The 15,809-nt window shown below is 40.3% G+C and overlaps 1 protein-coding gene across 1 annotated transcript; it reads left to right on the forward strand.

The window, feature by feature from the left end:
* Positions 1 to 829: 829 nt before the first annotated feature.
* SLC46A3 (solute carrier family 46 member 3) lies at positions 830 to 11,348 on the forward strand. Its single transcript, XM_060234734.1, has 5 exons — positions 830 to 1,054; positions 2,313 to 3,177; positions 5,223 to 5,306; positions 6,799 to 6,955; positions 8,542 to 11,348. The coding sequence occupies exons 1-5, from the start codon at positions 863 to 865 to the stop codon at positions 8,612 to 8,614; spliced, it is 1,371 nt and encodes a 456-aa protein (XP_060090717.1). The 5' UTR covers positions 830 to 862; the 3' UTR covers positions 8,615 to 11,348.
* Positions 11,349 to 15,809: the final 4,461 nt, after the last annotated feature.

Here is a 15,809-nt window from a genome sequence, read left to right on the forward strand (position 1 = left end):
AGAAAAGTACCTCAGCGGGGTATAATGCCACCTAAAGCAGCCATTTTCTCCCGAGGAACTGATTTGTCTGATCTCCATGCCCATTTGGAGACTGACAACAAAAATATTGTAAAACTGTTCAAGCTTTCATGTTCTCTAGAACTCTTCTTCAGACAGGCTGCTCAAAGCATGCCCATGGTCTGCAGTTCTTTTAATGATTTCTTATTCTTTGAAAGTTGTGTTTTTGTTTTGTAAAGGGATAAAGCTATTTCTGCTACAATCTCTCTCCCTCCCCCTCCTTCTCTCTTTTTAAAAAATGGGGATGGGGCAGAGCAAATTGTGACAAGGATCCCTCCCACTCAACCAAACATATGCCTTGGAAAAGAGCCTCTAGCAGTATTCTGTTATAGAGAAAATGAGAATAGACAGATTCTGAGGACATGCAGTGTATAATCATGAAAGCTCAAAGAGTCTGTGCTATCTAAATCGCTGTGCATCTGTTGCTTCTTGTATTGTGATTATACTTGTGATCTCTTTTAAAAAGAATTTTATATGGTTTCCGGTTTTTGTATTTGAGAAGATAGCAGAAAATCAGAATTAGTCCCGAAAAGCAGGACCATGGGCAGACTTATGTGATAAACACATTTCAGAAGTGTATATTTTGAATGATTGAGCCCTCCCAAACAATACCAGCTCTTCCATCATTCTCAGAGGAACGTCTGGTAACATCTCACGTCTGCTGAACATCCAAAGCAGTTCAGAGCTCAGCAGTTTGAAGTTGCTATGTTTTGCACTGCTTGGTTAGTGATCTGTTCTGGAAATGCAGGTATATAATTTCTTCTGATTTTCTTTCACCAACAGAATTTAAACTAAAATTCAAGCCATGAAGAAAACTCTGATAGTGGAGCCTGTCATTTGCTTGTACATGTTTGCCTATTCTCTGTACACACCCTCACAGCAGCAGTATGTGTATCGGAGGATTTGGGAAGAGACGATCAACTCCAGCTTCAGAGATGACGACAATGTTTCTCACTGTGGATTAAACCAAAGTGATCCAATTTACTTGAAGGAACAGGTATGGTGATATTGGGCATCAGCTGCAATCTAAGTAAAGTAAATAATATAACTGTACAGACTTAAGCAGAGATGTAGCCTTCTAAGGCCAATGAAGTTAATTCTGTTTAGAATTGCACTGGGAGTGACTCTGGTTTAAGCCTGTAGATTTCAGCAGCCATAGTCTGGAGTAACTGCATGGAATTGCGTGTAGGTGGCAAGTTATCTCATCTAAGTTCCTCCAAGTTCAGTTAACTGGTTCATGTCCACTCTGAGAACATACTACAAAGAAGATATGGAAAAGGGGGGGGGGTTGTAGCAGGGAACTCCTTTGAATATTAGGCCACACACTGCTGATGTAGCTAATCCTCCAAGAGTTTACAGGGCCTCTGTAAGCTCCAGGAGGATTGGCTACATCAGGGGGCTGTGGCCTAATATGCAAAGGAGTTACTGCTATACAAACAAAGCCCTGTGGAAAAGGGTGGCTCTTATATGGTTAGCAGAGGAAGCAAATTTCATGCTGTGGCTGTAGTGCTGCTCACATTGGCTGTGATACATTTATGTCATGTGATACATTTATCCAGTTAGAAGTAAACAGACCACTAGGCCTCAGTCTGAAAGGGAGAAAAAACAGAGCAAAAATCTGGCCTCTGAGGAAGAAGGAAAGCGGATATAGCAAAGAGAGTTTGGAGTTGGGGGGAAGCTTCAGTTATAGAACATCAGCCCCCTGGCACCTAAATTAACATGTTTAGATATCAAGTGATGTCCATCATGTTTACTTAGCTTTAAATCACATGTACTCTACAATTTTGAATATTGTTTTATTCAGGGGGTTTTTTTTAAGAAAAAGGCCCAGCAGGAACTCATTTGCATATTAGGCTACACCCCCTGACATCACCATTGTTTCACACTGTTTTTTGTAGAAAAAGCCCAGCAGGATCTCATTTGCATATTAGACCACACACCCCTGACACCAAGCCAGCTGGAACTGTGTTCCTGTTTGTTCCTGCTCAAAAAAAAAGCCCTGGTTTTATTCCTGGGTTGTTGCATTTATTTTTTCACTAGATTTCTTCAGTATGGTTAAAATATGTTGTATTACTGTTGTTAGCCATCATTTTGAGTAGCTTTCTTTCATAAACACAGGATTACAATTTTTGAAATCATAATTTGGGAGGCTGGGGGGACTGCAAATATAAGTGAGAGGAAAAGCAAATATATGACTGTTTTTAGTGCTCCCCCCTCACTTAATCTTAATTCTGTTTGTTTTTTTCCTCTTTCAGAAAGTCCAAGAAGAAGCCTCTCTCTTTGCCATGAAAATGGAATTATGTGGTGCTGTTCTCAATATTATGGTAGCCTTTGTTCTTGTAGCCAATGGGGATTGCTGTGGACGCAAAATCTCACTAGTTCTTCCTCTGGTGGGGAACCTTATAAGCGGCATTTTCCTCAGTGCCACATCCTATTTCTCTCTCCCCCTCCCTTTTCTTTATGCTTTGGCCTTTATAAGTGGGCTCTTTGGGGGTATGGCGACCTTCCTTGGAGGTAGCTTTGCTTTCGTAGTTGATCTCTGTGAGAATCACAAACAGAAAACAATCCGGATAGCTGTGGTTGACTTGATCTATGGATTGCTCTCTGGATTGGGAGGACTGTCTTCAGGATTCATTTTGAAAGGAATAGGCTTTACTTGGACATTTGTGATTGTTTCACTGATTGACATTGTTAACATTTTCTATGTTACGTGTTTTTTGGATGATACGATACGTGTATCTGAAGTCCAGCGACAGTCTCTGGTGGAAGGCCTTAAAAAAACTTTTTCTGAAGTGCAGGCACTTTTTAAATCCTCTTCGTTTAGGAAGCGAACCATTATCGTCTTGCTGCTGTGTACATTTATGACTTATTTGTTCACAGTGTTTGGTGGGATCTCTCAGTTTACCCTTTATGAGCTGAATGACCCGCTGTGCTGGAATGAAATCTACATAGGATATGGATCTGCAGCATCCACTGCAATCTCTTTGACCAGTTTTCTAGGAATAGTTATACTTTCTCAAGTACTGAAAGACATCTACCTGGTTTTCATTGGGATTTTTTCATACATTGGAGGAATTATCATGGCTGCTTTTGCCAACACTACATTGCTCATGCTTCTAGGTAAGTTGAGAACTAGGTCAGTGAAATGCAGAAATTGGATTGCAGATAGCTGCGGTTATGGATGAATATAATGCTGGTGTACTTGTGATTGCCGTGCCTGGGATAGTTCTGCAGTCCAGTGCTGCTTTCTGTTCTCTGTCCCTGCCTCCCATGTCTGAGGAATCAGCATCAGGGCAAATGAACATTTGCTGTACACCTTTAAGGAAATTGGGACTGAAATTCCAAGGTATCACTTGCTCTTGCTTGGAAGCAGTTGTGCAAAACAGAAATATAACAAAACATAAAGTACCTTGCCAGCTGCCACTGTGTGCAGTCTCACATTTCTTCTTTCTTCTCTTCCTTCTTCAGTCGTGCTCCATGGTTAAACATGTTTTAAGCTACATGCAGAGGGCAACATGTAAAGCTGCAATGGCAGTTTTCTGCCCAGCCTGCTACCCTCTCTGAATAAGAGACCATTCAATAAATTAAAATAGCTTTCAGTTTATTATACTATTGCTGCTCAGTTTTCACCCTTATCCAGATCATACCTAGCTGGGATGACCTTATTGGCTCACCCTAGTTACACTAGTATGGATGGTTTTTACTAAGGAGTAGCATGAATTTTTTTAAAAAATCCAGATTGAAAATTTTACGATATTTGAAATGTAAGTACAAAATACTGAGCCGAGTAATAGCACATGATTTCCTTCTTTTCATGTGTTTAGCCTGGAGATGAGACGTCTGAGAGGGTGATATAACCATCTTCAAGAACTTGAAGGGCTGTCATATAGAGGATGGTGCAGAGTTATTTTCTGTTGCCTCAGAAAGGTGGATCAGACCCAATGGGTTGAAATTAAATCAAAAGAGTTGTCAGTTAAACATTAGGAAGAACTTCCTGACAGAACAGTTCCTCAGTGGAACAGGCTTCCTTAGGAGGTGGTGGGCTCTTCTTTGGAGGCTAAGATGACCATCTGACAGCAATGCTTATTCTGTGAATTTAGGCAGATCATGAGAAGGAACTAAGTGCTTAGTTCCCATGGCCTTTTCTTACACGCCCTGGGAAATGCTGATGACCACTTCAGGGTTCAGGCAGCAATTTTTCTCCAGGCCAGTTTGGCCAGGCATCCCAGGGGTTGTTTGTTTGTTTGTTTGTTTTTACTATTCTCTGGGCATGGAACAGGAGTCACTGGGTGTGTGTGTGGTGGGGAAGGTACTTGTGAATTTCCGGCATTGTGCAGGGGTTGGACTAGATGATCCTGGAAGTTTCTTCCAACTCTATGATTGTATGTGTAGAAAAAATACCTTAGTGTAGAAAGAGAGGAATATATACTCACCAAAGCAGAAATTCATAGACGCAGTAATACTCCATCATATCTCCATTTGGAAGAGATAGCATATAAAAATCAATATGTGATTCATTCCATTATCCAAAATACAATGCATTTAGCTCTCTATGTTGAACCCCTTGATGACCCAGAACCAGAGCCAATCATTTTGTAACTCCTTTTATTATGACCAACTAAACAATAAGCAAGGTTTCTGGAGACAGATTAATCAGGCTGGGTATTTAATAGCAGTTTGTAGAGACTGAATTAAGAGACTAAATTAGATTAGTTGGTGTTCGGTGCAAAACAGGTTCCAAGATACAATAAAGGATATTGATACAAGAACTTTTGCAACATACACCACCTAATCCAGTAAATTTGTAACACCCTTACTTGTTAAGATTCAGTAGATGGCAAGCTAAGGGCTGCTCATGTCCCAAAATATCTTTTCACTCCCACTTTTTTAAATTCCAGTTTTATTTACTGAACATCCAACCTGATTAAACATTCTGGCAAAGGAGAAAACTAACTTACTGTGTTGCATTGTTTTTGCTTGGTCCTAATAAAACACGCTGCTTACAGTTGTTGCTGAATCTTGTGTCACTGTAATCTTAGATAATTATATATCTAGACATCTTGGCTGCCATTCCCTGAGGCCCTTGAAACAAATGATGTGTATCTTATGATGACTGTTTTGCTTCTTGGGTTGTTTAATATTGCTGTGATCATGACTTTTTGCAGTGCGTGTGCCATCTCTGCTAGTTTTTATGCCTCTTCCAGTGCTTCGAGCCATGCTCTCAAAGGTGGTTCTTCCTAGTGAACAAGGTGAGTTGAAGTTATTGAAGGAGCAGTCCTGATTGTTCTGTGATAAAAATTTTAAAATCCTATGAAATGTTGGGTAAATTACTTCAATTTTATTCCTTTACTGGTAACATAGAGACTCAATATACACAAAAATTAAGGTTTGTACTAACTGGTTTAGAACTCAAACCATGGTTTGAGGTTCCAAGTCCTGGCTAAGAGTTTGTCTTGCTTTCATTTCTTGTCTGCTCTTAGTAGCTACAGTTCAGATATCACACCAAAGCCAAAATGAGCGTAAGCTATGGTTTGAAACCTGCTTCAGACCAGGTTTTCTAATTCTGGTTTTCCAGCTGATCACAAGCCAAGGTTTGTCAGTTTGAACAAACTATTGTTAGGCCTTGTGATGATCCCTTCTCTGCTTACACAGAATACCTACCATCCTCAGCAAGCTCTCTCTTGTAGGTTCTGGGATACAAGAAGTTTAGGATGTCACATTTGCCACTCTTCGAGCCTCTTCTAAAATCTCTAGAGAGCCATAACCATTTCACTTTTCAGGTCCCCCCCCCCCCCTCTCTCTCTGAGACATCAGCAAACAGAGTAGCTCTGCCCCTTTTAATAGCAGTTGAAATAATTTTAGTGTTTTTAGTCCTAGAGCTAAGAAATTTAGTCTACTGCACAGAAATGATTGTAGGGATGCCAGCCTCCAGTTGAGACATGGAGATACCCCAGAATTATAGCTCGTCTCCAGACTACAGACATCAGTTCCCCTGGAGAAAGTGTATTCTTAGGAGGGTGGACTCTGGCATTGTACACTCTTGAGGTGCCTGTCATCCCCAGGCTCCATCCCCAGTTCTCCAGGAGTTTCCCAACCTGGATCTGGCAACCCTACCCCCATCCTCCGCTGGTTGCCAGGGGGGGTCTGGCAACCCTAAATGCTATAGAGTGCGTTGCCAGCTACAGGTTGAGGACTACATCGAGATTTTGGGGGTGGAGCCTGAGGAAGGTGGGGTCTCAGGAGATGAGGGACCAATAGGCTATAATGGTATAGAGTCCACCTTCCAGAGCAGCCATTTTCTCCACATGAACTGATCTCTGTTGCCTGAAGATCAGTTATAACAGTGAAGTGTCCCCAGCCACCATCTGGAGGTTGGCAAAATGAGCTGTAGACAAAATACATGAACTATAGTGTTAGTTCTGTGTGCCAAACAACAGAGATACTTGTGAAATGTCTTTTATTTTCTTCTTACCAATCTTTTGGAGGCACTGACTTGTCCTTTTTAGGCCTTTCTGTATTGTTGTTCCTCTTTGATTGCAACTTTAAAAACAAATTTTGTAAGTCATCTTAGATGCTATGGTGTTGTGGCATTTTTGGTGGAACGCTGAAGTTTACACATTTTAAATAAGTGTAGATTATCACTGTAGAAGTTTTTCCCTAGTATTGCTACAGAACATTTGCAGATTTGTAGGCCTGAAGTGTACCTATCTCTTGAAACATCTCTTGTTGTGTTTTTGACAGGTGCTCTGTTTGCTTGCATTGCCTGTTTAGAGGTTGTGATTGGTACCATTTCACTTGCTGCTTTTAATAGCATCTATGCAGAGACTGTAGCCTGGTTTCCAGGTTTCAGTTTCCTCTTATCAGCTGGTCTCTGTATAATTCCTTTGGGCACACTGAGGTGAGTATGGACCATGAATGGCAATTATTCATCTCCCAAACCCCTTTTGAAATATGGATTGAGGCAGGAGTTGGTCAGTGCTCTCGACATATTTTGGAGATGAAAGGGCTTCTAAAAAAGTGCTTTAACTACACCGGAAACAAAGCCTGTGTTATACCATAATGAACCTGTAGTATTTGACCCATAGTTTGGCTTTAAACTGGGTAAATACAATGCTATTAGATTAGGTTTTGGATGCTATTAGATTCAGGGGTACTTGCAAGCCAGTCCTTCATTTGCTGTTTGTTATAAACATGCAGCTTTCATTTCAGTTCTATGTTTGGTAAAATATCCTCAGTACACTGACGTAAAGGTCTTGTGTATTGTACTTGGCTGCTATTTTGAAAATTACCCTTCAGCTTGATTAGCACTTAGTGCATAGCCCTGAAAATTAACTGGTTATACACATGGGGAAAACCCAAGAAAGGGTATTCTGATATCAGAAACTGTTTCTGTATGAGGATGTCTTGGCTGGCAGCTGACCTTACACATACACATATGTATGCATTATCAAGTCAACAACTGACTGAGCTGCTTATCTTGCCTTTCTCCTCATGCTTCAGATGGGTTGCATGTCTTTAAAAATGTATTACATGTATGTGTTTATGTGTTACATACAAATCTAAAGACAGTTACAGAAACAATGTTTGGTTTTAATTTGTAATATGTTAATTATCACTTGAAAGCTATTTTGAGCTAAGATGGAGCAAAACTTTTTAAAATAAAATTGGCAGTTGGACAGAGAGAGACATGTTCATGATACCATGGAGCATCCGGTGTATAGGCAGGAGTTCCCAGGCTTAGTCCCCAGCATCTCCAGTTAAAAAAAAATCAGTAGGTGATGTGAAAGGCCTGTACCTGAGAATATGCTGCAAATCAGAAAGGACAATGCTAACCTTGATGGAACAATCATCCGACTCAATTGCTTTCCCCACTTCAGTTAGAGTAATGGCAAAAAATGTGGAGATACTGAGACATGAAAGAATATTTTATAACGTGCATGCTGAGAGGCCTTTCAAACTGACTGTCTACTATTGGAATGTTACGTCTATCATTGCCCTTAATCTGTAGCTGGCATAATACATGCTTTGTTTCTATGATCAGTTTGTCCACTTCAAGTTTCAAAGGGAAGACCTCATCAGTACTTTATTAAAATAGGTTGAATGAGTCAGGGGGATCCTCTGACTCACAGCCTCTAACCCTCTCATGCTCATGAACTATTTCTGCTCTTAGCAAATCAAAATTTATTATTGGCATCTGAACCACAAACTGTAGTTGCTGTCTGCCCTCTAAACTGGATTTCACACCACATTTTAGTACCTCATTTAAAGGTTAGAGAGCAAATCATAATCAGTTTCTGCTTTCAAAGCAGATAATTTCTGAGCTGCACATGGCAGGGAGGAGCAAATGATCTAGCAGATCCCAAGCTCATCTTCATAACTTTGCCATTGTACAAAGAAACCTTCTGGGTTTTTTTAGTTGGTGGTAAGTTAGTGAAAGTATGGTTTGTCATCTCCTCTAAAACCTCTCATGTCTCTTTCTCCTAGCTGGCTTGTGTGTGCCACTGAGCATCAACAGGAGTATGTGCCACTTGTCCATGAAGAAGAGGCTGACAGCTGAGAGGAGAATTTGCTTAATGGCTAACCCTGCTCATTATTGCTTACCTGCTTCAGCCCCAATGGGTCAGTTGTGTTGTCTCAGCTGAACTGGGATCTGATGTCTCCATTGCTGGAGCTCCTCAAGAACCAAAGAGTCACACGTCTATACTAGATGACACAAAGAATGCTGTGCAAAGGGGCAGAAGGTGGAGTCACATAGAACCTGGTTTTGCTGTCAAAAAGACAACAGGTCATTACCAGACAGAAAGTTATGTCCTTCCTACGCCAGTATGGCAGTACATAGGACTAAACTGTTAATGTTGCAATACTGGCATACTTAGTGATGAAAAATAGGTGTTTCAGCAGAGAGGAAGGGGATAAATCTACAAGAAATTGGGAGAGAAACTTGTTTGTTACATAAAATCATGCATTGAATTCAGCAGGAGCTTGCAGGAGCTCAGCTCCTGAACCTTTCTGAGCTTGCAGGAGCACAGCTCCTGAACCTTTATGACAGTCCCCTCTCCTCCTCCTCACGTACCTTGTCCATTGAGAATAGTAGGTGCAGCTGCATAACAATCCTTGGATTAGGAGAGCGGGCAGCCAGCCAGCCACCCTAGCAGCCCTCATTAAACCATGGAGAAACCCACACCACCCTTTCTCCACTTCTTATGTGATTTTGGGTGGCAAGTAGCTTGCTGGGGGGGGGGGGGGGGGCGGCGTGGGGGGAGTGGCGGCCAAGGAGACCCCTAGGTGAGTGAGACCTGCTTGGGCTGGCTGGATCTCTAGCCAGCCCAAGCAGGCCTTGCTTGCCTGGGACTCTCCTTTCTTGTGTCAGGTTGCTTTTGACTGGTGGGGGGTGGTGGTACATGCTAATGAGTTATGCTAATGAGCTCCACCACCTATTTTTCTACAAAACGACCCCTGCATAAAACGGCTAGTGTTCTGGGCTCTGAGGACCATGTCTTCATGTACAAAGTTAGGTTTATGAATCCTCCATATTGCCAATGCAAATTAAGTAGCAACGAGGACTTTTTTAAAAAGGAATTTGTAAAAAGATTTTTAAAAATTGTTTTAAAGAATTTTACAACATATATTCATTTGAAAGGGTTTTGATTTTAAAATATAGGGAGATTTTTACAAACTTTAATCTGCTGAAGAGCTAGAATTGAGTCCAGTAGCGTATTAGAGAACAATAAGTTTTTCAGGATATAAGCTTTTTGAGAGTCAAAGCTCCATTCCCTGCCTTTGTATCTGAGGTGCATGCACACAAAAGCTTATACCTTGAATAAAACTTATTTGTCTCTAAGGTGCAACTGGACTCAATTCTGTTTTTTTCTACTTTGGCTACTCTCTGAAGCTTTAATCTGCTGATGTCCGTACAAGTTGACCTTACACACAGTCTTAGTGAATCAGATATGAATGGTGGGATACAAATTGAGATGATGAGTTAGTGTTCCTGGTTTCATCCGACTGTTTGCTGAATCTGTTGGTTTTTGGTCTGGATCCATGTTGAACCCACCCACAAGAGCAGTTCAGAATGTGTGAATCCACTCAGAGATGACTTAATATCATGGTAGAAAAGAAAAAGTGTGTTGAAACCACGTTTAAACTATAAACAAGTATAACCAACAACATGGATCAAATAGTCATTGATATAACAACAAGAATTGTGCTTAAAATCTTGAGCTCTAACAATTAAGCCACCACTACACAAAATTATAATTTAGTGCAGATATAATTCAACAGTTAACAGAAATGTTTAAGAACCATACTTTTTGGACATTATCCATGTTCAGTCACCATAAATGTTCAATCACCTTTGTCAAACTTTATCAGTGCCTAATCATTCTAAATGCAAGTCCTTTAAACAGTATAGAGCTTTTTCCAGGGTCAGTAATCATGGATCTTATTATAACTCAACTGGTGTGGAACTCCATCCAGGTCAATGGATGTGAAACTCCAATCAACAATGTCACAATCCAACCAGTAAAGAACTGCAAAACTGTTCAGCAATGGGGTGCTACCTCCTCAGTCCTTTTGGTACATAATCTTAAAAGTCAAACAGATTCAACATACTTGTCAGCATAACAAGTCCACCAAAGCCTTAGAGAGCTCAAAAATCACATCAGTATAGTCAACCAAGAGCATCCAGCATCACTCACTTCATTGTCAGATTTGTATAAGTAAAGCCTTTGCCACTATAGTTGAAGGGAACTGCACTTTAAGAAATAGTCATCATCTGAGGAAACTTGGGACCATTTTTGACATGCACTTACGTATTGTTCTAGAACTGATTTATTAAATTACAGGGTAGTATTGTATTGACCTTTTTTGATCTCTGAGATCAGATTATGCAGAAGGGAATAGCTGAGGTCACACGTAACTAAAAGGCTCTCAGCTCTTGTGACAGCACTTAATATTTATCAAGGCTCCACTGCAAAATGAATGGCTTGCAAAGGAGAAACGAATGATGCATTCTGGCCACAGCCCAACACAGTGTGAAGCAGACTTAAGTCCAATAAAATGAGTGGGCTGAAGTGTGCCCACTTCTGTTTTAGAGAGTAGGTACTACTTTTTGTACATTTTTGTAGGTACATTGTGTGTGGAGGGGGGGGGGGTTGATTTGTAATAAAAAGCACAAATCAGAAGCAAATTCATTGTATGTTGCTGCTGCTTCTAAGGTTGCCATGTGGTACACAATACCTCTCAGGTGTGTATGTTGTATTTTTCAAAATGATAAACATTTTAATATTTTTGCTCTTGTGTACATGATATTCTTCTCCATCTGGTATGGAGAATCTTTTTCATTTCTTTTATAACTCTTCAGGGCTCATGTGACAAAACTAAAACTGTGCAACTAATTAGTTTACATTTAATGTGCTGTAAAGTGTAATTTTTGTACTTGCATAGCATTTCTAATCTTCAGAGCTCTCTGCAATATGCAAGTCATTAATTTTTGCAGGGCAGCTAGGAGGTAGGCATTGTTTAGCAACTTAATGATGAGGGCAATCTTAAATACCTAACTTGTCCCACAGGCCCGAAAACAAATTAATACTGGGCACTGAGATTATAAAACAGTCTTGTTTTATAGACTCTGAAATGCCATTCTGTGTTGTGCAGGTCAGGGGATACCATTAAACTGTGCCTTCACCCCCTGCAGAAGAGATGTTGCTAGCAGCACCTGGTGTGTTTCTCATATCTGCAGCTAATGGTTAGGTGATTGTTTCCTGTCTTGCCATTGTGAGTAGATTTTTGCTTTGCAGAATCTGAGCAACCAGGTACATCATGCTGATTCCTTTATGAGAGTTCCTTGGTGACAACACCAAATTTACTGGCGCATATTTGTAGTTTTACATTCTGCCTGGTAATACAGTGTGATTATGGACTGCAGGTGGCATCACCCAGTGCACTTTCTGTCTATGCAAAGTCCTTTGGTCGGAGTGCTGTGGACAAAAAACCAAACAGTGTGCATCCATCTAGGGCTGCATATTGAACTATGGTTGCACTTCAGCGGTCATTTGCAGCTGGATTGACTTGTCCATACCAGATAAACCAGTTGCAGATGGTTGAGATAGTGTAACAATAATGCAATACCCAATGATGTATGGGTGCAGCTGTGGATATAATGATAGCTGGAAAACAAAGTATGTGATTACTGACTTCATTGCTTACCATATTCCTGATGATGATTCACATGTTTTTTGGCCATGCAGGTAGAAAATTCCATGTACAGAAGAATGTACTGGGTTGGTGCCAGTACTAAATTTCTGCCTGCTGTAGATCTCTTGTGCAAGTGGAATCACAAAAAAAAAAAACCTGTGGTAACAACTTGTGCTAAGTTAAACTTCTTGTATCCTGACTTGTGCCACTAGCTGTAAATGCTGGTAGCAGGAGAGAGGAAAACCCACTCAGCCTAGATGTTGAAACATCTTCCCTCAACCATCTTCCCTCCATTTCCCTTCTTGTTAGAACCACACCAGAGGCAAGATTAAAAATTGCTGTCGACAGATGCAATGGCACCTCCTCCCTCCGATCTAAACATTATTACAGCTTAAGACAGTAGGCCAGAAGCACCACAAGTGGCGTTACATCAGGATGCTGCTTGCTATAAATAGATGAATGCTGGCTGAAAAGCTTGACATTCACTTGAAAAAGTGAAATAATGGCATCTATTGACACCATCAGAATAACTGGATAAAACAGTAAATGTTAGTTGCCAGCCTCCAGGTGGGGCCTGGAGGTCTCCTGCTTTTAAAACTGGAGAAAATTGCTGCTTTGAAGGTTGGACTCTATGGCATTGAACCATGCTGAAGCCCCTCCCCTTGCTTCCCCAAACTCCACCGTCTCCTGGATCCACCACTAAAGTCTCCAGGTATTTTCCAACACAGACCTGGCAATATATAGGACGAGTTAGTGCATTCCTAACCAAATGACGCATTAAAGTGCAGACTTAAGCAGAACCCTAGATAAGCAGAACTGCATCCATTGAAGCCTTCAATAGACTTAGATCTGTAATGCTTTTTAAGACTGCAGTTTTAGTAGGCAACCATTATACGTAGTTGCCAATGACCTCATGCTCCCCACAATACAAACTGACATTCATAAAGCTTTGGATCAGCTATTTCTTCTCTGTCACTGAGTATTTCCAATACGTGGGAGTGAAGTGACCACCTTCCTTCTCCAGAGTCCTCTGCATAAGGCAGAGAACTTTGGAGCAGGATTGATTATCACTACTCAGCATGAAGTGAGAGATCCCTCCTACCACTGTGATAATATGGAGAACTTGTGGGAGAGGATTTTTACTTTTTTGCTGGGAAGGAAGCTATTTCCCCCTCCAGTTGACTTGACAGTAACACTGTAGAATTGCTAGATTCATACTGCAACCAAGCCTGATCAGACTGTTTTGGCTAAGACAGGTCAAGTAATCTCTTTTGGCAGTAATTACTTAGGGCAAAGCTGCTTTGTCAAAGTTAATAGCGACTTAGTGGGGGGGAAGCAATAATGATTCACTGAGCAAGATCTAAGCCCTCCTTTGTCTTTTCCTGTCCTTCCCTTGCTAAGTGCATCCCTCTATCAGAAAATGCCTAGGTCTACCTTTGGATCTTCATTCAGAGTCAAAGTTTATATATAATTTGTCATGTGGGTGAGAGGAAACATTGCACGTCTTTTAATAATGCATACTGCGTCTTGGCATATTATTTTTATTTTAGAAAACAAAGTACAGGTATAAAGGGGATACAGAAAGGAAAAAGGGATCATATATCAAAAATAATTATATGCCATAGAATATATAAACAGAAAGCATTTTCCCTCAAAGCCCCTTCATTATAGCTTTTAAGATACTGTCGATAAAATACAATGGTACTTACTTCTGTTGGGGTACATTTATAGTCAACATTTTAGATTTCATAACCAATCTTTTACATCTACATTATTGGCTCCATCTTTACTACATATTCAGCATTATGTATTTTTACCTTCTACCTACTTCTGCTTATTCTACCTAATTTTTCTAGTTCTACCTACTCACTGTAATACCTTGCTAAGACTTGATTTTCCCCATATTTCTCATGTTACCATATGTTAAAACATCTTTATTATTTCTCATGTATTTATCATGATGAGTTTCTATTGGAGACATGAGCAGAGAGTTTGAAAGGAAAGGAAAGGTCCCCTCTGTGCAAGCACCAGTCGTTTCCGACTCTGAGGTGACGTTTTCACAACGTTTTCAAAGCAGACTTTTTATGGGATGGTTTGCCATTGCCTTCCCCAGTTATCTACGCTTTCCCCCCAGCAAACTGGGTACTCATTTTACTGACCTCAGAAGGATGAAAGGCTGAGTCAACCTCGAGCCAGCTACCTGAAAACCCAGCTTCCACCAGAGATCGAACTCAGGTCATGATCAGAGCTTAGGACTGCAGTACTGCAGCTTAAACACTGCACCACAGGGCTCAGTAAATTCTGACTTGTAAAGCATATTCTCAAAAGTCCATCTCTGACTTCTGTCTCGTGTTATAATTATTTTGGTTGATTTCTTAATCCATAAATAATTGTGTAAGCCTTCCAGCTGATGATTCAAGTTCTACTATTCTTTGTCTTGGGGTTTTAATCCAATCCATATAGGGATGCCAGGGACTCTTGTAAATGCTTTTGGCAAGAATGTGTGTGGGGGGAGAGCCAGGACTCCAAGTGGCAAATTCATTGCACAGGGCACCAGTCCCCAACATGATGTCACTTCTGTGTGATGTCATCACATTGGAGATGTTTCCACCCCCTTCAGAAAGCCCACCCCCCCGAATAAATCCACCACTGGGGACTAGCAGGGATATGGCAACCCTAAATCTGCAATTCAGATCACACCTGCTTGCTTGATAATATAATTTTACATTTGGAATTGCTAATCCTCTTTTTCTTATCTTGCAGTATTTTAAAGCTTACTCTTGGTTTCTTACCATTCCAAATAACGGTATCTGTCTCTGCCAGTCTTTCAGTATTTTTTCTTCTATATGTATAGATACCCTTTGAAATAATAAAATTAATTTTGGCAGTACATTCATTTTGATTGCAGAGATTCTTCCCAGCCATGAGATTTTTTATTTTTTCCATCTAGATAAATCTGCTTGTATAATTTTCCAAATCTTCTGTTAATTTGAGAAGATTACAATTTTGCCCAGTCACATTTATTCCCAAATGTTTGGTGGGTTTTTTGGTTACTGTACATTCTGTACTCTTTATAATTTCTTCTCGTGTTAAAATTTGTTATCATTTTTGTCTTTTTTTCTGTTAATTTTGTATCCTGCATGCGATCCAGATTCTTCAAAATGTTCCATTACGTATTGTGATTTAGGGGGATCCAAGATTTGGAATTTTTCATTCCAAATTCTGTATCATCCTTTTATTATTCCTTTAATCAGTCATAAAACTTGGGTCAGTTATAACTCTCTCAGAGCTGTTCTGCTCAAGAGCAGTTATGGGAGACTTCTGTCAGACCCACCTACCTCACAGAGTGTCTGTTGTTGGGAGGGAGGGAGGGAAAGGAAATTGTAAGCCACTCTTAAGTGAAAGGCAGGGTATAAATCCTATTTTCTTCTAATCATTGTGTCTTATCTATCTTTGTAGATAAAATCTCTGTCATGAGAATAAATAGTAGAGGTGACAAAGATCATTCCTGGTATGTTCCTTTTTTGTTTGAGATTATTTCTGTTAATTTCCCATTT

Source organism: Heteronotia binoei, chromosome 3 (genome assembly GCF_032191835.1).
Source record: "Heteronotia binoei isolate CCM8104 ecotype False Entrance Well chromosome 3, APGP_CSIRO_Hbin_v1, whole genome shotgun sequence".
Classification (NCBI taxonomy): Eukaryota; Metazoa; Chordata; class Lepidosauria; order Squamata; family Gekkonidae; genus Heteronotia; species Heteronotia binoei.